Source organism: Natrix helvetica, assembly GCF_964273705.1.
Source record: "Natrix helvetica genome assembly, chromosome: 1".
Taxonomy (NCBI): domain Eukaryota; kingdom Metazoa; phylum Chordata; class Lepidosauria; order Squamata; family Natricidae; genus Natrix; species Natrix helvetica.
The window spans coordinates 186,678,035-186,703,700 of NC_138548.1; the positions used below are offsets into that span (position 1 = coordinate 186,678,035).

Here is a 25,666-nt window from a genome sequence, read left to right on the forward strand (position 1 = left end):
ATAATTTTTAAAATCTGTATTTAATCTATCCAAACTTGAAACTGTAAGGCCATTGTCATAATCAAGATACAAAAAATACATGTAAGGCCACTCTCTTAGAATCCTTTGGAAGGACTTTTCCTTTCTTGATCTTAGAGAAAGCTTAGATCTCAGAGAGAAAATCTATTGTTGGATATCACTTTCTGATTCCTGGAAATTGTCTGAGGCTTTCTTTCCAACATTTTCTTTCCAACATTTTTAACACTTTCACGTTAAGAAAAACCAAAGGAAAGCATCCGTCACAATCAATCAAATTTTTATTATGGTCAAAGACTATCAAAAGGAGGATGGTCAATTAAAAAGCATAAAATACATGAGAGTATAAAAATAATTATAAAAAGGTTTAAAAAGTATAAAACTGAAATGCATATATAAAAACAAAAATGTAAAAGGAATCTAAAAGGAGAGGTAGGAACATTAGATGGAGGTAGGTGAACATACAGTCTGTATTTACAGACTAAATCTATCACAGTTGAGAGCACTCTTAGAATGATGAACTAGATGCCCATTAAGACTAGTTTATGGCACAGGTCTATTATCTGATGGATTTTAAGCACTGCTGTGTACAACTTTACAACATTAGATTAGTATCTGAAACAGCAGGGAGGTGTAGAATTGTCCTGTATGAAGAAGTGCAATAATAGTGAGATAAGGCTAGTATGAATGTCTCTGTAGTAAAGGCACTAGAGGAGTACATGTTTTATTGTTTCCACATGTCCAGAGTTGCAGGGTCATTGCCTCTCTAGGTAGGGGATCTTCCTATATTAGCCTTCAAGAAGAGCCAAGGGAAGGGCATGCCAGAACAAAGTTACTTATGGTTAGGTTCTTTGAGCTTAGTATACCATAGGGAAAGCACTGTACCTATAGGATTCATTGGCAATAGGCTGGGGATTTGATTAGATCCAACTGGCACTCTGTGTCTGCTGCCCACTGTTTAATGAGAACCTGATCGTATATTCAATTCTAAGTAGAAGATCTGGAGAGAAGGCCAAGGGTGAGATTTTAGTTGTCCCTGTCTTTTTCTATGTGAATGAAAATCATCCTCATAGATAATGAGGCAAGACCAAAGAGAAAATAGTTTGAGCCAGTAATTGAGTATGGAGTATGGCCACCTATCCTCTAGCATTCACTTTTACAAGTCTTGTCTCTAGTCTCAGAGGGTCATAGTGCCATTAGAGACACATTTTGGGACTTGAAAAGCTAATCTTAAGAAATTTAGATTGAACAAGTTCTAGTATAAAATAGAAGCATCATAAAGACATTGTGCTAGTGGCTTGGCTCTGAATAGTTTTGAGTGCTGAAGGAGTATGGAATGGACACCTTTTAAGGAATTTAAGGATAGCAGACGAATTCCTCTGTGCATTTTCATTAGTGCAGTTCCCATGGGGTTTCCTACTTTTGGCAGAATGAAGCAGCTCTCCCAGGTATTTTAAAATAGAAGACCTGCTCAATCTTCTGGTTATATATCCTCCAGGAATGGCTCTTGTGTCATTTGGCAAATGCCATGATTTTAGTTTTCCTCATAATTCAACTGGTCTTCCTAGCAATATTATGTTAGGAAAGCATGTGAAAAGCTATAGATACTCTGGATTCAAGTAATCCCAACCTCCCATCTTTCCCCTTATCCTTATAAATGTACAAGTTAACATTGCTGGCTCACAAAGTAGTTCATAAAGAAGATTCTCTCATTTGGCTGTGGTGTCAAAGTATCAGATGCAGAGGCTGGTGTGGAAGGACGAGTTGAATAGGGAAAGAAAAGTGAAGTTCTTCCCAACCACTTCATCGGTCTTTCCACCTGAGCTTTGCAATTACTAGTGGTCCACCATCACAATATTGCACAATGTAAGATAGGAGTGCCCTGTTCAAGGTTAGAAAGATCTATGCAATGCCAGTCAATTCAACTCAAAAGCTTAAAAGTTGAATACCCTTATTTTGCCATAACAAAACACTGTAAATCTATAAAACCTAAATTGAGACATATATTAGGAGGCAGTACAAGGATTATCAGAGGCAAGGAAAGTACAATTTGAAGTGAGTGAATGCTGAGAAAATTACTAAAGAGGCCAAAGGGAGGGAGGAGGGAGTAATTGCTATTTTTGTCTCTTTGTAAATAAATAAGCAAACAAAGTTGACCTAAAATTATTGCTTTTCTAATTCAGAGCATCAGATGTTATTAACCACATTTCCATTTATTCAGAACAAATGAGACCTACATATTTTTGCTTTATTTTAAAGATAATTTAAAACATGTCATTAAGCAAAGAAGCACATCTTACAAAGCATCACATCTAGCAAGCTGTCACATTTAACTTCCAGAAGCAACACAATCACATATACATAAACATACGAGCACACTAGGATTTCCACAAATGCATATAATACATTCATTATTCATCTTTCCCTAGAATTATTAACCATATTTTGCTTGGATTTATTGAGTTCTACTATACACTGTACACCATCCTCAAGTTACAGGTACAACATGCAAGCCAGGAGGAGAGGAAAAGCCTGATCTGGAAAGCACCTGGGTGGAGTGAGGGTCAAAGACCCTCCCCATAATGGATCATTGGTGTGAAAAGGATGGCCTGTTAAGAAGAAAAGACCAGGTGCCAGGGGCTCTTTGTGAGAGTAGAAAGTGTAGAAGGTGGAGCAGGAGATATTGAATACTGCAAGAGTCAAGAAAAGGGAAAACCAGAGGAAAAAGGCTTCTTTCTCACAATCACAGGAATCACAGAGGTGAGGAGAAGCTGACCTGGGATAACAAACATCCTGCCTTTCTGAGATCAGGCCGGAAAAGGACACTGATGGGCCTACTGTAAAAAAATAGAGAGAGGAGATTGACTGAGATAAGCTATGTTTCTTTTGGGGGGATGGGGTTTCATTCTCAATATACTCTGACATAGGACACACACACACACACACACACACACACACGGACGGACGGAGGGAAGGAGGGAGGGAGGGAGAGAGAGAGGAATTTAGTATAAAGACACACATACTGGCTTATTGACTACAATGCATTTTTGTTTCTCAGACTTTCCCATTTGGGATTAACTCTTCAGGAAAAAAAAGTTTTGACAGTTTGCATATTGGTAAAACATTGCCAGCTTTTAATGAGAATACATTAGGGAAAGAAAGCAATCATTTCTTATAATTTATTCATTTCTGTTCTTGCCAAATGCCTCTTCTTTCTGATGGATCTTTGATTCTGTATTGCTCCAGGCAATGCCATTTCCTGTGCAGTCCCATCACTCAAGGGATGAATACTGTAATTTGAGGCAAAGTTACAGGCCACCTGTATCTGGCCTTCACTAGTAAGCTTGGCTCCTTAGACAGCTCTCCTAATTTTAAGAAGAAATTGGAACTGGGATGAGTTCCAGTGCCTTCTTTAAAAAAATCCCAAATGTGCATCTCAACACTCATCATTTGGAAAAACAATTTTACAAAATTGTTTGTTTTTGTGCCTTGGAGTCAGTGTTGGCTTGTGGGTTAATCCCTGCAGTTTTCTTCGCAAGGTTTCAGATGTGGTTTGCCCATGCCTGATTCACAGAACTGTGAGAGAGTGACTGGCCCAAAGTCATCCAGCTGGATTTGTGCACAAGGCAGGATTAGAACTCGTGGTCTTGGGTTGCTAGCTTGATGCATTAATTACCACAACTGAACGGGTTCAAATAAGGATTAAAAGCTGTCTTTTTTAATCTGGCAGTTAGCTCCCACCCATGAGCCTCATGGATCCTGTATTTTCTATATTTTCTGGAAGAAGGTAATGAAGCTGCCACAAGCACTGATTCCACTATGCCAAAATAACTCAGAAATTAGTTAGATTTGGAGAGACGGGTCCTTCTGCTCTGCTGGAGGCATCTTGCAGTACCTCTGAGACTCCATTTTGTGGCGACATATATAAAGGGAGCACCTACTCTGAAAATCCTTCTGGATGCAGGTGTCAGCATTCCATTGAATTTTTCCCTCCTCTCAAAAGTCCTCTGGACAAAGAATTTTATGAAGTCCATGGTATTGAAAAATATAAAGGTTCACCTTCTCATTGTTGACATGTCAGTTCAGGATGGAGTCTTGTATGCTTAAGCTATTAAGAAAAAATGTGTTGCATTCTACATATTTAAAATAATGCACTTAGACAAATGGCTGTGACTCTCCTGTGTGGAGCCACAACTATCCAAGCTCAACTCTGATTTGCTTCTTTCCTTTCTAATTTTGTGAAAAGGCTTTCCTGGGGCTTCCTGTCTTCTTGTACTCAATTGGCAGTCCTTTGGATGTCTTGGTGTTCAGGGCAGGACTACACATTACTCAACCAACAAGAATTCTTTGCTGAGTCCTTGTACCTTCCCATTATCAGACTCACAGAAAAAAACAACAGAAACAAATAAAGGAATTTGCAATAAGAAGCAAGAATAGAATTTAATAGAAATGATCCTAAATTAAATTAAATTAAATTCAGAATCCTTTTTTACAGAAAAATTAAGAACTGTCATCACTTCTCAAAAATAAAATAAAAAGTAAATGTGTTATATGTGCATATTCTTTCTTCACACCCATACATCTGCAAGCTAAACATAAGATGTTGATCGTGTTTATACACACTGAATGCAACAAGGGAGCTATTGTTCCATGGTAGAATCCCACAAAGTTGCTCCAAATAAATTAGCAGCACAATTATTAACATGGGAAAGACTCAGTTTGCTCCATTTGACTTATAATTATGAGGTTTGAAAATGTGCTTTCTTGATGTAGGAAAGAATGACACAAAGAACTCTTCCAGATAAAGGCCTCCTTTTGATTTTTAATCACACAGTACTATAACCACTGCATGGAACTGAATTACATTTCTATTCCAGTCCCATTTTAGCCATGGATACAAATTTCAATACTGCCAATCAAGTTCCTCTTGAAATGGGAAAGTATTGCTATTTTCCACTTCATTTCTGTCTCAGCCAGATGCTGCCTTCTATCAGTGCCCTATCAGTGGGTATTATTTTTGGAACATTCCCTCTCTTCCTGTTCCTTCTTGGATACAATAAAGTATCATCACTCTGCATACCCTCACTCTGCTCCATGCTCTCTTCCCCTCCTTCTGCCAAGCATAAGGAGCTTGGGATGCTTTGGGATGATAGAAATTGGCCTAATTACAGAGCAAATCTCCCCTTCCCCCATTTCCTTTTAAAATTGATCATTTACTTACAGGCCAGTTGAATAGTTTCATGCAATCTTTCCAACAACAAGCTTCAACATTCTCTTTGTGGAGTGCCCATCAGAGACATTGGTATGCCAGCATGGCATCACTAAGCATTTCACCATGACTTCTATAGGTATGAGCCATGGTAGTAACAACCCACCTGTTTTCTTGCTTAAAAGAGCCAGTTCTCCTTCACATACAACACACCTACTCCAACCTTTTCTCATAGCAAGATGTACATTTCTACATGCACCTGGGTTAGTAAAGCATTTTAGAAATACCAAGTTTTATTAATGTCAACAACAGTGAACAGAAGAATGGATAATGAGAAGAGTTTAGACTAGTGTTATTGGTTCTCTTCAAGTGTCTAACAAGGTGATACTGGAGTGTTCTGAGTTCCACTATCTGCCAGCATTGAGTTAGAAAGGACTAGGTTTGATTACAGCAACTGAAAAACTACAAGTTTTCTACATATAATATGATCATATCAATCACATTTAATATTAGCACATAGCTGAAAATAATGAAGACAATGAAGATGAACCTCAAGAAAATTTTAAACTGGATTTAGAAGAATAGGTAATGAATAAGCTCAAAATTATCCATCGGGAGAGAGAGCTGGTCACGATCAAAGCCCCACCAGTTTTTTACTTGCATTATTACACTTTAACTTTTTTGATCCTCTTCCTCCAGAAGATGCCCCTGGATCAGATGGTGGTTTGCAAGATAATTTATCTACATATCTTTATTGACTGAACTGCTCTTCCAAACTTCATAGCAAATTACATGCATGTGCAAACAAACAGAGAGAGAGAGAGAATATTTGATAAAGAGACAGTATTTTAATAAAGGAGGGAAAAGGCTTATAGTCAATTACAAAAAAACCTATGTACACTGAAAACCCACATAGGAAATAAACATAATAGTCAATAAATTAAAAGTAGGATAGTGACAGCCATGTATTATTAAGCCATTCAGTGTTATAACACTAAACAGATTTGTTGTTTCTCATTTAAGAGGCACTAGGAATAAGGCTGCGATTTAATAAAGGCATCCTAATAATAAGTCCCAATGTACTTTGGTTTACCTATGAGCAAAGTTTAATAGGAAGAGGCTACAGATCCAGACTTTAGATTAGAATAAAAGTTCATGTTGGACAGTTTTCCAGAGAATAATTAACCATTGCCAATGAACATAGCTAGGTAGCAAAATGAAGCAATAATAGAAGGGACAAAACATGTAGTTTACAGATTAGCAAATTAAACCACAATGTTTAACTGCTTTGGAAAACAGTTGGATAAAATATTGGATAAAACACATTGTCTCTTCAGCTACTATAGCAGAATATATTATAAAGGATGGTGGTGTGGGGTTTGTTTTTTTTTTGGTTTTTTTGCATTAGTACATCAGTGGTATATAGCTTTTAAAATTCAATTCTGTTTAACCAAAGGGGCAGATAAATCATACTAAAACAAGTCAAGTAGTTCTTCAAGTGGCCATCAACAGACATCAATAAAATTAGCTTAACATTCTAATTAATTACATTAACCAAATTCCATAGGTATGGATTTATAGATGTACCTGAACTTTTTATAAAGGCAAGGTTGCTTGTGAAATTCCCATGTTAGTTTTTGTTAGATATTAGCATATATCGAGATAAGTCTTCCCTCAGGTCCGCTCCTACAGCGGGAAACAGGTATTCATCTGATTGGTCAATGGGCGTGCCTCATCCCTATAAAAGGGGAACCCTCCGACCACAGGTTAAGCTGGATCACTACTACTACTAATAAAATGAGCTGTTGAGTTACTTCGTGTCCGCAGTCTGTCTCTCGTTGCCCAGATCTAACATTGGCGACGAAGGTGGGATTGAGAGACAGATAGGACGAAGAGCGCACTTCAAGAATCTCCGGATTTGATCCAGCCCAGGAATTCGGCAGAAATTCCGGCAGCCATCTCAGATCACCGCAGCGCGGCAAATTCAAACTGAGAAAATGGCGATGCATGCTCCCCCCGCTCCTTTCGACCCAGCAACCGACGAATGGGAAGCCTTCATGATTCGCTTCGAGTGTTTCCTCGAAGCAAATGAGTACACGGGGATCACCGATGCAAGAAAGAAAAATATCTTCCTCGGCTACTGCGGAAAGGAAGTCTTCAATACGGCCAGAGACCTCACCGCGCCTACTCCAATACAAGCAGTACCGTGGGCGACGCTGAAACAAGCCTTGGAAACACATTACGCGCCAAAACCGTCCCGCCATGTCAGCCGCAAAGAATTCAACACGAGGACTCAAATGGCGGGAGAATCCATTAACCAATTTGTTGCAGCTCTACGAAGAATAGCAGCCCACTGTGAATACAGGGATTTGGAAGAGCATATCTTAGAGCAATTCATCTGTGGGGTAAGAGACATTTCGTTGCAAAAGAAACTGTTAGCCAACCCGAATCTAACCCTACAGTCAGCATTGAACAAAGCAAGAGCGTCGGAATCAGCGGAGAAATCAGCAGTGACCATACAAAGAAGGGTCAACGAAACCCAGCCGGCACCGAGACAAACCAGAGTCCACTACGAAGACGCAAGCCCCGACTACGTGGATCCCGAGTTCGAGGACAGTCACCTAATGCAGAGCAGTCACTGGAGGCCTGGGGGGAAACCCGGATCCCGCTTGCCGCCCTGCGCAAGCTGCGGAGGGAATCACCCCAGGTCTACTTGCAGGTTCAGGAACGTTGTTTGTTCGCACTGCAACAAACTTGGGCACATCGCACGAGTGTGCCGGAGCGGAGTCCCTGCCTCACGGCAGCCACCCATGTACCGCCAACAGAAGCCCAACCCAGGGGCTTGGCGAAATCAAAAAGGGCGCCCAGAGAGAAATCCACAAGTGTTTACCCAGAGAGAAACTCCCCAAAGAGCTGAACGAGCGTATTCCCAGAGAGATTACTCACAAGAAAGTGAGCGAGCGTATCCCCAGAGAGAATTCACACAGAGAGCCGAAAGAGCGTTCTACCAAGACGCTCAACGAGAGTATTTTCAGGATATAGACGATGAGATAGAGTTGACCCAGAGAGAGGAGTTGCGAACGTATCTCACCACGATACATCAGGTCCGCCCTAAGCGGCCCAAAAGGCTGAAAGTCACAGTCCTCTTGGAGGGCTCACCCTGCGAGCTGGAGGTTGACACAGGATCAACCCTGACGATCATTTCATGGGCATCCATGAAACAGGCCATTCCCGGCCTCAGAAAGAGCCAACTGCGCGCTCCTGACGTCCTGCTACGAGACTACCAGGGGAACCAAGTCCCCATCGTGGGCCAAGGCACATTCCACATCCAGTTTAAGGACATCGAAGCCCAGCTGCCCGTGACCATCTCCAGCGCGCCATTGCAGAACCTCCTGGGGCTTGATTGGTTTGAAGCCCTGGGATTAGAAGTCACCGGAATCAACGCCGTGAGAAACAGCAGCGCTGAAAAGATCTTTAAGGAGTTCGAGGATGTGTTCAGCTCCGGTCTTGGTAAGTATGTGGGCAAACCAATATCGTTCAATTTAGATCCAAATGTGGCGCCAATCCGACTTAAACCGAGACGAGTGCCTTTTGCACTCCGCCCAAAAATAGATAAAGAGATAGATAAGTTAGTGGAACAAGGAATCCTTGAGCCGGTAGATCACGCGCGTTGGGAGACACCTATCGTGACCCCAGTTAAGTCAGACGGATCAGTCCGCTTGTGCGCAGACTATAAATGCACAATTAATGTCGCGCTACAACAGAGCGCATATCCGGTGCCCGTAGTACAGCACCTATTGCACTCATTGGGGCCAGGAAAGGTTTTCGCTAAGTTAGATATGGCACAAGCTTACCAGCAACTGCCAGTAGATAGCGCCACAGCGGAGGCCCAGACTATAGTGACGCACAGAGGAGCGTTTAAATGCAACCGGCTACAATTCGGCGTAAGTATTGCTCCAGGATTGTTCCAGAGCGTCATGGAACGACTGTTGCAAGGGATACCGGGAGTCGTCCCATATTTTGACGATATCTTGGTGTCCGCTGCAAACGAGGAGCAACTAAACAAAAGAGTCAGATCTGTTTTGGCCAGAATCAGAGAGAAGGGCCTCCGCCTTAAAAAAGAAAAATGCCAAATTAACGTGCCTAGTGTAGAATTCCTGGGTTATAGAATTGATGGTCAGGGAATTCACCCCACTGAAAAGAAAATTAAGGCAATCCAGGACGCCCCCACACCACGAAATCAAACCGAGTTGCAGGCCTTCCTCGGACTACTTAATTTCTACAGCGTTTTTCTGAGACAGAAGGCGACCGTTGCTGAGCCACTACACCGTCTACTCCAGAGGAACGCACCATGGAGATGGGGACGAGCCGAAGCTGCAGCATTCGCCGGGGTAAAGCGCCTGCTCACCACTGACTCACTACTTGTGCAATACAGTCAAACCCTCCCGCTGGTATTGACCTGCGACGCATCGCCTTTCGGGGTTGGAGCAGTCCTCAGCCACAGGATGCCCGACGGGAAAGAAGCACCCATTGCTTTCTACTCCAGAACTCTTTCATCGGCCGAAAGGAACTACAGCCAAATGGACAGAGAAGCATTGGCTGCCGTTGCAGGTGTGAAACGTTTCCATGAATACCTCTACGGCCGCGATTTTGAACTCATTACTGATCACAAACCGCTGTTAGGACTTTTGGCGGGAAATCGCCCCACTCCGGTCTCCCTTTCTCCACGTATGACCAGGTGGACTGTTTTCCTGGCTGCGTACTCTTACAAGTTAATTCATCGACCGGGCTCCACTCTAGGGCACGCAGATGCGCTCAGCCGTTGCCCATTACCAGACATTTTGCCAGACCCCACTCCAGAAGTACCGGTATTGCTCATTGACTGTTTGGATTCGGGACCGGTTTCTTCTTACGATGTCGCAAGGTTCTCCTCGAAGGACAATTTAATAAAACAAGTGCAAACTTGGGTATGGAGGGGGTGGCCGAAGGGAAATGTGGGCCCGGAATTCAAAATGTTTTGGTCTAAACGGGACGAACTCTCCGTGTTACAGGGATGTTTGTTGTGGGGGGATCGAGTTGTTATTCCTTTTGCTCTACGAAAAAAGGTATTGAATGCTTTACATATGGGTCATCCGGGGATCGTGAGAATGAAAGCGTTAGCGAGAAGTTATGTGTGGTGGCCCAATATGGACAAAGAAATAGAGGAGTGGGTGGCCACTTGCGACCCATGCCAGGAGTCGAGACCAGCACCCCCGGAAGCGCCCGCCACAGAATGGGAGAAACCCAAGGCACCCTGGTCACGCATTCATATTGATTTTGCAGGACCATTCCAGGGTCAAACCTTCCTCATAGTTGTAGATGCTTATTCTAAATGGTTAGATGTAGTCCTAATGACATCAACCACGGCAGAGGCAGTTATAAAGGTTCTTAGGCGGCTTTTCGCCACCCATGGTCTACCAGATCTGTTAGTATCGGACAACGGGCCCCAATTCACGGCCATGCAGTTCGAAACATTTTTAGCAGGGTTGGGAATCAGACACGCCCTCATCGCGCCATTCCATCCAGCGTCCAATGGTCAGGCAGAAAGAATGGTGCGGTTCGCGAAAGAGGCCCTCGCCAGGATGGGCCCGGGGGATTGGCAAACACGCATTGACCATTACCTCCTCATTCAACACATTACCCCGAGCGCAACGACGGGTAGAAGCCCCGCTGAACTACTAATGGGTCGCCGCCTACGGTCTCACCTGGACAGGCTCCACCCGAATTATTCTACCTCGGCTCCCCCAGACTCTACAAGTAAGGTCAGATCTTTTAGAGAAGGAGACACTGTTTATGCTCAAAATTACACAGGGGGGACATTGTGGATACCGGCGAGGGTCATTGGCATCATGGGCCCTCGATCGTATTTGTTAGAGCTTGAAGATGGGCGGAATTGGAGAAGGCACATCGATCAGCTTCGAGGTCGCCTAGCACAATCCAACTTACGGGATGAGGGCGAAAGTTTCCTGTCCACAGAAAGACAACCGCAGGGAAACTTCATCCCAGGAAACGACGACACCGGCGAGCTAAGCGGGGGACAGGACATCACGCACGCAGCTGAGCAACCCCCCGTCATCACAGCCGCTGAGCAACCCCCCGTCATCGCAGCCGAACAAGATACCAGGGAAAAGAGCATCGAAAACGCAAGACCTCCAGAAACAGAAAAAGCACCCGATCCTGCAACCACTTCAAACCAACAGGAAACCAGTCCTGCAAGTACTTCAACGCAACCTGAACTCCGACGTTCCTCCCGAGCAAGACAAACACCCACCTACCTAAAGGACTATGTCACCTACCGCAACGTCCCATCTAGGAGGGGAGGGGTGTTAGATATTAGCATATATCGAGATAAGTCTTCCCTCAGGTCCGCTCCTACAGCGGGAAACAGGTATTCATCTGATTGGTCAATGGGCGTGCCTCATCCCTATAAAAGGGGAACCCTCCGACCACAGGTTAAGCTGGATCACTACTACTACTAATAAAATGAGCTGTTGAGTTACTTCGTGTCCGCAGTCTGTCTCTCGTTGCCCAGATCTAACAGTTTTTCCAGCTCAAAGCTTAATCCTCCAATCCTGTATTTATTCTATGATATGATAATTTATCAATTATGGGATAAAACGCTTCTATTTCTATAAGATGATATCATCATCATTGCAATATTCATATATTTTAAACATATAAATGTTGAATATAAAAATGTTGTTTTTTATATATTCAAAACTCAGTAAGAAAAATATCCATCATGAAACCAATGTAGGACAAGAAGTGGCAGAATAATATTAGTCATGAAAGACCAAGATCACATATGAAGTTCCCGTTAAACTTATTTATTATTAATCATGCCAATGAACAGGAATCTACTCAACTAAAGGTTAGCACTATATTGGCATTAGATAAAGCTCAATAGAATTCAAAAGGGGTGCAGTTAATCCATTTGTGGCTACGTAGAGACTCTAGGCCAGTGGTTCCCAACCTTTTTTTGGCCATACCCCACCTAAGCATCTCTAAAATCTAAGCATTACTCAAAAAGTGAACTCTACTCATGCGAAGGAAGCCTAAAAGGCCATTAACTTGGTTTAAACAAGGTTCAAATTGCCCCCATTAAAAATCAAATTGCCTCCGTGTGGGGTGTGGGCCCCACATTGGGAACCACTGCTCTAGGCTGATTCCTCTTTTGACTCCTCCCTCAGGTATTGCTACTCCTTCTCCTACAAACAGTAAGGCAAAACACTGCCCAAAGGTGGTTTCAACAAGCTGACACAAATGCTTCATGGATTTGCAATTTTTTTCAACATATAAAATAAATAATATACAGATCTTTTTTTAAAAAAAAAATCACCTACTATGTGGAAACAAAGTTATATAAGTTTGGTTAACAACATGTAAACTAGGATCATCATTTTCAAAATCAATTCCTTCATATCCAGAACCCAGGAAAGCATCTTTCACTGCATCCTCCAAGACAGCAGCTCTCAAAGCGTTATTTGGGGACATCCAGGGTCCCCAAAACCCTTTCATGGGATCCACAAAGTCAAATAATTAAATATTTGAAATTTTCTCAGCTTTAATTTTTAGTACAGTAAATATTGATATATATATTTGGAATAATCCTTGATTTATGTCCATAATTGAGGATGGAATTATGGTTGAAAGTCACTGTGGTCATAAGTCATGACTGAAAGTAATTTTCCAGCCTTTTTTGCAGTGATCATTAAGTAAATGCCACGGTAATTAAGCAAATCAATTTTTTGGGTAGAAACTGGCAAAAAACAGCGGATTGCAGTTGTGTGTGGCTCTTCAATCATTTTTAAGAATATAAAGGTTTGAGAACTGCTGCTCCAAGATATGCTTAATGGGAAAAATTAGGACTCACAAATCTAGCCAATGGACCTATTATTAAAAATAGGTCATAAAAAGGCTTAGCAAATAAATACAATGTTATTATTTACAGAATATAATTCAATATATATTTTATTTTACCATAGCTCCAAACATCTGTCTGGTGTGTGAATTTCCTATAATGTATACACTCAAGAGCCATCCATTTGATTGGCATCTAGAATGAAAAAAGAAGGAAAAATAAAAACAGTTAACAAGGCTAATATTTACCCACTAAATGTCTTTAAAATCAAAGTGAAAAACTAGATTTTCAGTTTCATATTCCAAAGGTATTGCTGTTCATCATCCTTTCAGAGATACCAGCTTCCTTACCTGATACCTCAATGCCTTCAACAATAGCAGAACTTCTAATGTATTAGAAAATTTGTTAAACATTTGGGCACTTTCTTTAAGCTACCACATTTGAGGTACGTTGGTTGGTAAAAGTTTTGACCTATGTTTCACCCAGTCAGAGTTCAGACATAAGAGTTTTTGGTTATTGATAACATCCCTGGAGCAGGAACAAATTTTTTATGTTTCTAAAAGGTACTGCTAATGGAACTTAGATATGTATGAGCCATGGCCTCTGAAACAAAATTGACTGAAAAAGTTACATTTTTAAGATAAGTTCTGATTGGTACACATTATAAATTATAGATTAACAGGTAAAAGAAAGTGGATAGACATTAACACCAAGGATTAGCTGTATTTTGACTTGATCTTTTTCTTTGAAATAAATGTAGGGAAGAGAAACTTGGTTCATGAAAGCAATAAATATGCATTAATTTATTGTTTAAAAATATTTTTTTTAAAACATGAACTTTCCCATTTTATGGTGGAGGTTAACGGCCTGGTCTATTTTATGACTTTGAAGAAACCTACCTTTCCACCATCAGCACTATATTCCTTCTCATCACCTTCTAGTAGCCTTGCCAGGCCAAAGTCTGTGATCTTCACATGATTTGGAGACTTCACCAAGACATTTCGTGCTGCCAAATCTCGATGAACCAGTCTCCTCTCTTCCAGGTACATCATTCCCTAATAAGCAAAACCACAAAAAAGAATATGCTTGTTATATAATGGTTATCTATGTAATAGGTATCAGAACTATCTTACAAGCAGCCATTTATTTATTTCATCCATTCCCTCGCTTTTCAGTTTATTTATTTATTTATTTATTCATTTATTATACTTAACTAATGGATCTCTTTTCATCCATTCAATCACATCTGACTCTCAGCCTGGAAAGTCCCTACAATTTTCTTGGCAAGGTTTTTCAGAAGTGGCTTGCCATTCCCTCCTTTTTAGGGCTGAGAGAAAGTGACGGGGCCAAAGCCACCCACCTGGCCTTGTGCCCAAGGAGGAATTAGAACTCCTGAACTCCCAATTTCTAGTCTATTGTCTTAACTACTACATCCAACTGGTTGAAATAATGAAGTATACAAAATATAATTTGTGATTAGACAGGCTTTTTAAAATTTCTTAAACATAGCCATGGATTGGATCAGGATATTTCAGGATATTTCAAACTTCATAAGATTGTCACAAAGAAATCTCTTTTATGGTATGATTATGGCGATGTGCTATTGCCCAGGGGCTTGAAACAGTATTATTCAACAAATTCACTTGAGTGTAGGAGATCCTTCAAATAAACTGGATTGAAACTGTTTTGATTTATTATTAATATTAAATATTGCACCTCAAAACAAACTTACAAGCAGTACACTTTATACAAAACAAGTTTAACGTGATTTGATTATTTCCTTCACCTGCCCCCACTTATAAAAGAGCAAAATTTTACGCAATTTCTGAGTCATCCCATATACAGATTATAATAGTCAATTCCAGATGTAGTTAAGATCATGCAAAATTGATCCCATTTACTTGAGCTAGTTGCGTTCAGAGCTGATGAACTAAGACAGACAGAAAAACCTCTAGCAGCAGTATTTATCCAAATAGGAGAAGTCCAGAAGGACCCTTACAATCTAGTCCTTCAGGAAAAGTGTTTCAGGAAAAATGAAGTCCTATTAAATACCAGTTTAATTGTTGAAGTTATATTAGCCATTTTCAATTTCCAAGCTTTAGCTTTTTAGATTCTCAATATATCTAATGTTGCCTCTAAACACTATTTAAAAGATCCATAATCTTCCTGGCATTGTTGATACTACAGTCCACCATCAGTTACTGGCTTCACATAGATCAGTGATGGCGAACCTATGGCACGCGTGCCACAGGTAGCACGTGGAGCCATTTGTCAGGGCACGTGAGGCGCTGCCCTGTCAGCTGGCCATCGTGCATGTGTACGCTGGCTAGCTGAGCTCACCCTTTTTTAAAGACATTTTTTGCCCTCCCCAGGCTCCAGAGGCTTTATAGGAGCCTGGGGAGGGCGAAAAGAGCCTCCCCCCTCCCGGAGGCCCTCCAGAGGCTTCATGAGCTTCCTGACGCCTTCGGAGTGCTTAAAACGACCCTCCGAGCAAACCGGAAGTCGGAGGGTCGTTTTGAGCACTCCGAAGGCTTCAGGGACCGTCCGGAGGCTTCCCTGATGCCTCTGGAGGGTGTCCGGGGGGGCGGGGAGGCTGTTTTCGCCCTCCCCAGGCTCCTACAAAGCCTCTGGAGCCTGGGGAGGGTGAAAAAAGCATGTAAAAATGGGGGGATTTGCGCCTGTAGTGCGCACATGCGCACTGGGGGGGTTGCACATTGCATTATGGGTGTGGCACGCCTGCACACGACCCTCCTGCGCTCCCCCCACTTATGACACGCGAGCCAAAAAAGGTTCGCCATCGCTGACATAGATACTGTGTGATACTATTGTATGTAAAATAAAATAGAATGCTGTGCTACTAAAGGCCACTGGGTAGATTGTTTTCCCCCTTCCCTTCCACTCTGCTCTCCCCTGCCCCCCAATTTATTCTGGATGATTGTCCAAAGTTTTAGAGCTAATTAGCCTTAGAGGATAGAAGAGGAACTCACTCTTCCAATTTTACAGGTAGCAGAGGACCAGCACCAGAAACCCTTAGGATGTATCATTAAAATCAGCCACAAGGCTAGTAGGTTTGAAAACATCCTCTTCCAAGAAAACTAACATTGCTACCTAATAATCCATTAGCTTAGTCTGTTTTTTAATTAATCATAGGGTTCTTTTCTTCTCAATTCAGTGACAATCTCCTTCTTTCACATCCACATCTACAGTGATATGCTGATATCTTCAGCATAAAATAGCTCCCCAAATTCTTAATTCTGAATTGGTCTAATCCAAACACTCTTGATTAGCGTACAGTTATTGAATTACATAATTCAAGGGGAGTTGGAAGGGGTTCTGGAGACCATCAAGTAGGAATGCAAATTAAAGCATCCCCACAGTTGTCTAGCCTCTCCACTTCAGCAAATCCAATGAAACGGTAATTGGTTCCAAGGTGACACTGCCCTGATGTCCTTTTGGGTGTAACCAAAAATACTTTTAAAAGAAGCTAATTCCTCACAGCCAAGCTTTTCAGAACAAAGGGCACACGAAATCAAACAACAAAAGCAACCCTAAACAAAACATATCATGGCTTAGCCTTAAGAGGTTCAGAATGATAACCATAGCAGTGCAGCAATGTGAGTGTCAAGATCCCAGATAGTGCAGTCATAAATGGGAAAGCTTAGGCCCACATTCTCTGTCAGTCAGGGTCACAATAGGAACTTTGAATCAGTTAATATTTTTAGTCCATTCTTATCTAATTGGAAGATTGTCATGGGGGGGAGGGGAGGGAATAAATATAGGCAATAAAACCTTGTGTAAGAAATGGAATCTAAAAATAATTAATGCAAAAGGCCTCCAAATATGGCTTTCTTTTTTCATTTTAGTTTTTAACTAAGTTGTGGTTTAATAGGGCTCTATATATGCAAATACTTAAAAACACTTCATCGCTGCCCTTGTGACCTTCAGCACATTATTTCATGCTATGCCTCAATAGATACTAAAGCATTTCTGTTATACTAAGCTATTTGAAAATAAAAGTTACCAAGATAATTGCACAGATTGTTTCTAAAAGAAAAAATATTTCTAGAAGTATAACTATAGATAAATATAGCTGTCTTGCAGGAAAGCGGTGTGATAGCTATTATAAAGACTTTTTACTAGGGTTTCTAAAGAAATTTACATGAAAGTTCTTGAAATAAATAAAGAACAATCATCAGAGCTTGCTCATGTTTTCATTTATTACAATAAATTTTAAAGTATTTGACTTGAAGAGGGTTAAAAATACTTTGGACAAAAATACACAATATTATTTTCACATGGCTTTAATGGGACAAAACAAGTGCATTCTCTCTTGCCAGTTGCAAATCAATGCTGCTGGCTATTCAATGGCAGAAATATAGAAAATTGAAGGATTAGCCTTTCTGATATCAAACCTAAATATATCTCTCTCTCTCTCACACACACACACACACACACACACACACACTCACAGACACACACTCACACACACAGCAAAATGTTGGAGATCTATACAGTATGCACCTCACGTGCAAAAAATAGCAGATAGGTTTAGATAGTCCCTGGAGCCAAATATTAACATGACAGAATCACAAATAAGTCAAGACTCTACAGTATAACTAGGCCACAATCCACCCAGACGTAGTCCTGTGGAAATTAACAAGTGCTGAATTAGTAATGAGAAACTTGGAGTAAAGGACATGCAGAAGCATGCAAAACAGAATACCAATATTTAACTGGGCTTTTCTATTTTCTTTTTTGTTTAATATGCAAACTTCTAACTCAGCATTATTCTTTAGCTTTATTCTCTGTTACCTTCTTCATTCATTTATTTGCTTTAAGAAGGCATTGCATCTCTGGTTCTGATGGGCCTATAGCCAAATGCAGGTGGGTAGGAATGAGAAAGGGATGTATATATCAATAAACAGTACAGAAAGGTGTATGCATTGCTGGTGGAAGCAAAGGAGCACACGAGGTCACAAGATCAGTGTCAGATAAACAGCATGTTGTAGTATACCATTCCTCCTACCTCACTATTTGAGGCAAGAAGCTCCCCTTTGCTCATGGGCAGCCATTATCGTGTAACAGTGCAGCTTTTTACTCTAAACATATTTAATTTAGCTTCCCTTCCAAGATAATGGCAAATAGTAAACACTTTACTATTGCATCTCCTCTTAAAAACTGTCAAGTAAACTACATATTGATTTTTCTCAGCATCCTATTAAGGAAGTTTGAGAGTGTCTGAGCACACAAAAATATATAAACAAAAGTACTGTTATACTAAAACTCAAACAAAATTGGTCAAAGCAAAGAGAAGCCAGAAAAGGAAGGTTAGGCTATTTACTGTTGCTCAGTGAGGATGTTCTATTTAGGTATCTCTTGCTTTGGGTGTTTGACATTTCAAGCATGATAAACATGGCATTACATCTCCCTTTACAATTAAACACTTTATAAATTTTATGGAAAAAAATTTGCATACTGTATATACAAGCCACAAACACCTAAGAAATCCATGGAAATAGTCCTACAATAACAAAAAATAATCACAATGGAAAGCTGAGCCACTTCAGTCATCATATATCGTGAAATGCAATGACATGAGGGAGTAGTCATGATGAATCCTAATTTAAATATTTGAATAAGGGTAAATTTGGAAACTAAAGAAAACCTTGGCAATAACAACACTGCCACTTTCTCAATATCAATATTTTCTGAAGAAAATATTTGCCAAGCAGAATCAAAAGTGGAAGCCTTTAGCCTATAAATTTATTTTTAGATCTAGTAACAATAACAAGCTAGATAATAACTGATTTCAACAGATGAACAAAGCACAAACTTAACTTACTGCTATGAAAAAAACTGAACCTTCATGAATCTTATATTTGAATTTAGGAATTTTCCAATTTACAGAATACATCTTTTCTCAAGGCAAGTACATACCTTTTCACAAGTAGTTACAAAATTCCTAAAAGATGTGTTAGGCCAGGAAAACTGCTAAACGGTATGAGGAATAAATTATTTGAAAGATAGAAATTTCATATAAAGATTCCTAGAAAAAACAAACTACTACATGACCTGTAGACTCTTCCAATTCATCTTCAACTATGGCTAGGTATAAAGAAGGGAATTATCTGCCAACTGAAAAAAATTGACAGTAGTACTTAATAAAGGTAGTTCTTTTCTTGGTATAACTTTATCATCCTTTTCTCCCTTTTAGCAGCAGTAACTAATCTTTTGAAGGCTGTCATTTATCATGAGTCTTTTGGTCAAATGTATATTAAAAGCATATATCTATTTTTCACCACTTGCCTTGTAGCTGACACACAAGAATGAGCTCAAACTATAATACTGCTCATCATTATCAAGTTTTCCTTGCTGAGCATATCATTACAAGGACAACTGCTGCTAAAATCTTCCAGTATTGAATCACTCCTTGAAACAGAGCCAAAGGACATTAAACAGTCAAGCACACATCATCAACAGTTGTAATAAAAGTCATATTGAGGTACTATCATTGGAATCTTCACACACAAAAATAATATATTAAACAGCAAGGACAGCCAATATATAGTTATCCCAAATTGCCCTCCTATAAGAGGACAAATCCACAACTTCTCTTTTATTTTGATTTGTTTACACTGACATAAGCAACAGAATCAAAATGCTTGTGTTGAAATCCCAGCGTACATTGATGCGAGCACAAAGTTATTTCATGATCTTTTCTTATAATATCCATATATGGATTGACAGGGTCTGGGATAAAAATGAAATGCAGCAGTAGCTAGGGAACAAAAAAGCCAGGAAAGAAAGAAAAGGACTATTTTCTTCCATCTACTGTTTTTAATGCTCCCAAGAATCACCATCATTTTTCTTCTTCTTTAGGAGCGTTAAACTGGAAGAGCAATATGGCTTTTTGCAACTAGGAAAGGGAAATGCACAACTGAGAAACTGTGGGAGTCTTTTCCCTTTTTCCATTTTAAAGAATACACATAATTAATAAGCAATGTGGCACTCTTTCTAAAGTGGTAAAATAAATGTTGGAATAACAATAACTTGGAGGAGGTGATGAGGCTTTTCCCTAATAGAGAATATTGAATTTTCTATTCCTTTTGTTAAAGCATTGATACTGATAGAGGTTCTTTTTTCTCTTTTATTTAATGAGAGGCAAAATCCCAGTCCCAGTGGCTACACGGTGTAGGTTCATGAACCCAGTTATTAACCCAAGTAACCATGCAGTAATCCAATTCTGTTCAGAAATCCATATGATTACCTAGAGGTAAGCAATGATTACAGGAAAGAAGCCTTCTCATGAGCAGCAAAAATTATGCTGATGAATATCCCATTCCCCTGAAAAAAATGCCCAAGTTGAAACTGCGAAACACATATTCACAGGGGAAATTAATGGATTTTCAGGCCAGTTTGCATCCACGTTTACCCCAAGGTAATGTAGCTGCAATGTGCTACACAACTTAAACAAACAATTTATTAAAATAATTTCAGAACAGTGGATCCACAAATCAGTATTAGTAATAACTATAATACAGACCTGTGCATTTTTACTGGAAGCACACGAGTAAAAGACAAATGTTGTCTTGTATTGACCTAGCAAGCAGTTAGCAACATTTAGATACTTCTAATAATTGAGTGAAGAAGGAATGGAGAAAATAAGGAATTAAAGAATGATTCAAGATGGTGGGAAAGGGGGAGTATGAGGTGACTTAGCTGAGACAGCTTATAGCCTATTAATTATGTGAATGCAACACGATTATCAGGTAATCGTCTAGATTTCTGCAATTCAGAATTGTTGATTTTATTGTTGACAATAAGAGGGAGTTTTCTCTGCTGCCATGTAGTATTAATCCAGATTTTGCAACAAGACCTTGTAGCTCAAACTTAAAAGAAAAAAGCTTTATCTTTTAGCATTTGGGAATTATCCTGAATTTCCTGGAAGTGTAAGAGCAACAATTCTAGGAACTTAACCTTAAACAAAGCCTTAGATTTAGTAAATGGATTAAATACCATTTATAAGTAAACAATCCCAAGATTAAGTATCTAAGAGTTTTGATTTGTAATATTTATTATAAGGTTTATAACTTATACATCTTAAAACTTTAAAAACTTTAAACACAAGAGTTCTAGTGGTAATTTACTTTCAAATGAGAAACATATACAGACAAGCTAAAACTATACAGCATTTGTTTGCTCATATCTTTTAGTGAAAAACTTGTCTCATTTGTAAAGTGTTTTGTTTTGGTAATTGATATTCATTTCATCAGTATGAAAACTCTCGTATGATGCAAATGATTGAAATTGTTTTTAAATATCCAACTGTATTAATGAATTTTGCATTTTCAAAGCTGAGGGAGCAACTGTTGTCTTTGCATTTCAATCAGAGCCCTTACATTCACTCAAGATTTCCTCTATTCTTTATGACTTACATAGATTCAAAAATGAGATTATCTTTATTTTTAAAATTGTAATTTAGTTAAGATAACCAGCAAACTGATACATTATTTTCAAAGTCTAATGTTCAATTGCAATAGCAGAACTATGTCTTATCATACTAGTGCACCATACATTAAATATATTCAGTCTTCAGAAAACCAAATGCATGAACTTGGCTAAAGAAGGCATCTGGATTAAAACAAGCAGTGAAACAAATGAAAGTAATCACTGCTGTTGGTGCAAACCATTGCTCTCTTAACCAAGGGAAATATCAGAATGATTCCTTCCAGAGGCAAACTGCAGCTCTTTCAAACAGGCATGAAATTATAATGATGGGAGACTTTAATTAGCCTGACATCTGTTGGGAGTCCAACTCTGCCAAACATGGACCTTCTAGGTAATTTTCAATTTATCTTTCTGACAACTTTCTTCTTCTGAAAGTAGAGGAAGGCATAAGAGGCTATTTTTGACCTAATACTAATCAATAGAGGAGATTTAATTAAAAAGGGAAGAGATATTGAGGGGAAATGACCATGAAATGTAGAGGTTTTTTTAAAAATAGAAGCTGCATAGTCAAAAATGTATTGAATTAAAAAAAACACGCAATTTTCACAACACCAATAATAAGTAGGATTCTCTGGCAGGAAAAAGTAACGGAGAAAGCTCAAATTGAATGTGAATTCCTAAAGGAGAAATTGCATAAATGTAAATAACTCCAGTGAGGAAAAAGAATGGAGGTCATCAGAAAAAGCTAATTTGGCTACAAAAAGGCTTAGCACATATCAGAACATTGAAAAGGACACCTACACGAAATGGAAATGGGTCATGCCACAAGGAAAGACAATAGATAGTCCTGAACTATAGACCTGGTTTTAGGAAAGTAAAGATGGACTGACTGAAGCAAAGGATACTAAGAATAACAAAAATGTTTTCATTCAAAATGAAAAGGAAAAAAAAATCAAAATGCCATTTGCTTGATAAATGGAAAAAAATACCCTACTTCTGTCCCCTCCTCCTCCTCCTCCTCCTCCTCCTCCTCCTCCTCCTCCTCCTCCTCCTCCTCCCCCCCCTTCTGCTCCTCCTTCTTTGTTTTTGCTTTTTCTTAACAATTATATTTCACTAGAAGTTGTGAAGCAAAACTAATAAAAATGTGAATGTAAACCACTAGGACCAAATGAATTGTACCTTGAGATGCTAAAAAACAGGGGAGAAAATGTTTTTCTTCTTTACAAAAGAGCATAGGGAGTTGGAGAAGAGGATACAGTAAACTACAGTCACCTCAATCACACACTAGAACCTAGGCAATTATAGAGATCATAATGATAATACCTTATGAATAATTGAAAAACAATATAGTAATAACCAAAATTAAGCACGCATTATTAAGAACAAATTTTGCGAGATTATTCTTATCTAATTTTTTGATGGAGATTTCTTTAATAGATTGCAGGAAAGCTGCAAATGTAATATAACTTGACAAGTTGAAAATTTGACAAAACACTCTATAATATGCTGAATAGCAAACTAGTGAATTGTGGCCTACATTAGAGCCCCCCAACCCCCAGGCCATGGACTGGCCCACCAGAAACCTATCTGCGTAAATGAGCAAAGCACCATGCATGCATTTATTTATTTATTTTATTCAATTTATAAGTCGCTCCCTCTCCGCGAAGGGACTCGGGGCGGCGTACAATTAAATATATAAACATATGGTATGGAGGAGATATATACATAAAACATTTTTACAATTTCATAAATAAATAGCCATAAAACAGTACAATAAAATTAACAATTAAAATACCCAAAATTCACCATTTAAAATTGCCAGGGGGATTCGAGAATATAGTTCTTATTTAAGCCAGGCCGGCTAGTTGGAACAGGTGGGTCTTGAGTTTCTTACGGAAGGAGCGGAGATCGATAGTTGTCCTAATGTCGGGGGGGTCATTCCAGAGGGCTGGGCCCATCACAGAGAAGGCCCTACTCCTGGGCGCCGCCCTCTGGCACTGCTTAGTGGATGGCACCCGGAGGAGTCCCTCTCTGTGAGAGCGAATTGGTCGCAGGGATGTATGGGGCAGGATGCGATTCCGCAGGTAACTAGGTCCTGTGCCATGGAGCGCTTTAAAGATGGTAATCAACACCTTGAAACGCACCCGGTAGACTACAGGGAGCCAGTGCAGCTCACGCAGGAGAGGTGTTACATGGGAGTACCTCGTACTCCCCATAATTGCCCGGGCGGCCGCGTTCTGGACCAGCTGCAGTCCCCGGGTGCATCTCAAGGGGAGCCCCATGTAGAGAGCATTGCAGTAGTCCAGACAGGATGTCACCAGCGCATGAGTGACTGTGCGAAGGGCATCCCGGTCCAATAGGGGGCGCAATTGGCGCACCAGGCGGACCTGGTGGAATGCCCCCCTTGCCACGGCTGCCACATGGTCATCCATAGACAGCCGGGCATCTAGGAGGATGCCCAAATTGCGCGCCCGCTCCACGGGGGCCAGTTGCTCGCCCCCAATGGCCAGCGATGGAGTCCACTGGTTGAACCGGGGTGCCGGTAGCCACAGCCACTCTTGGAGGGGTTGAGCTTAAGTCTGTTGTCTCCCATCCAGACCCGTACGGCTTCCAAACACTGGGACATCACTTCGACGGCCTTGTTGGGGTGGTTCGGGGTGGAGATGTACAGCTGCGTATCACCCCAAAACCACGGATGATCTCACCCAGCGGCTTCATATATGTGTTGAACAGGAGGGGCGAGAGGACCGACCCCTGCGGCACCCCACAACTGAGCGGCCTCAGGGTCGACCTCTGCTCCCCTGCCAACACACATTGCATCCGGTCGGAGAGGTAGGAGCAGAACCACCGCAAAACGGTGCCCCTTACCCCCATCCCCTCCAGCCGGCGCAATAGGATACCATGGTCGATGGTATCAAAAGCCGCTGAGAGGTCTAATAGGACCAGGATAGAGGAACAACCCCTATCTCTGGCCTTCCAGAGATCATCTACCAACGCGACCAAGGCCGTCTCTGTGCTGTGCCCGGGTCGGAAGCCGGACTGGCGCGGGTCTAGATAATCAGTTTCCTCCAGGTGACGTGGGAACTGTTGGGCCACCACACTCTCTACAACCTTCGCTAAGAAGGGAAGGTTGGAGACGGGACGATAATTAGCTAGCTCAGCTGGGTCCAGAGAAGGCTTCTTGAGTAAGGGCCTCACAACCGCCTCTTTCAAGGCGGCTGGTAGGAACCCCTCACCCAATGAAGTGTTCACTAGTCCCAAGAGCCAGCCTCGTGTGACCTCCCAGGATGCCAGTACAAGCCAGGAGGGACACGGGTCCAATAAACATGTGGTGGCTCGCAGTCGCCCACGCAATCTGTCCAAATCATCGGTGGCAACAGAGTCAAACTCTTCCCAGAATGGTCTCTCAAGACTCGCCTCGGGCGTCCCCCCTGGATCACTGAGGGGGACCCATTCCCTCCGGATTTGAGCGATTTTATCCTGCAGATATTCCCCAAATTCCTCTGCCCTGCCCTGCAAGGGGGCTTCCCGCAGCCTCTGTGACAGGAGGGAGCGGGTCACCCGAAACAGGGCGGCAGGGCGGTTGTCTGCGGACACAATAAGAACGGCACAATGTCGATGTTTGGCCACTCTTAATGCCACAAGGTATGTCCTCAAGTAGGTTCTTACCTGTGTTCGGTCAAATTCGGAACGGTAGGATCTCCATCTGCTCTCTAGGCGTCTCTTGTGGCGTTTCATCGCCCTTAGCTCCTCGGTAAACCAAGGCCCCAGGGCGGTTTGTTGCCACAGGAGAGGCCGCAAAGGCGCAACCCGGTCTAAGGCCCCGGCGACCGCACTATTCCATGCGGCCACCAGGTCCTCCATCCGGGAGCGGGTCAGGTCTACAGGAGGTGGCCCAAGCTCCGTCTGGAACCTATCCGGTTCCATCAGGCACCTGGGGCAGAACCATCTAGGACATTCTGGTTCCGCCTCCCCGCGGTGGGGGTAGTGCCAGGGAAGTCAAGCCGGAGAAGTGAGTGATCTGACCATGACAGGGGTGTGATGACTAAGTCCCCTATTCCCAGATCACTCGTCCACTGGCCAGAGACGAAAAC

General features: G+C 41.2%; 1 protein-coding gene across 2 annotated transcripts in view; it reads right to left on the minus strand.

Moving 5' to 3' along the window:
- ERBB4 (erb-b2 receptor tyrosine kinase 4) overlaps positions 1-25,666 on the minus strand; it is a 579,983-nt gene that overhangs the window by 44,866 nt on the left and 509,451 nt on the right. For both annotated transcript variants that reach the window (XM_081937069.1, XM_081937068.1), the window contains exons 20-21: positions 14,024-14,179; positions 13,244-13,319 (exon numbers count right to left, since the gene is read on the minus strand). In XM_081937069.1, coding sequence (XP_081793195.1) covers positions 13,244-13,319; positions 14,024-14,179 — 232 coding nt within the window. The remainder of the gene's footprint in view (positions 1-13,243; positions 13,320-14,023; positions 14,180-25,666) is intronic.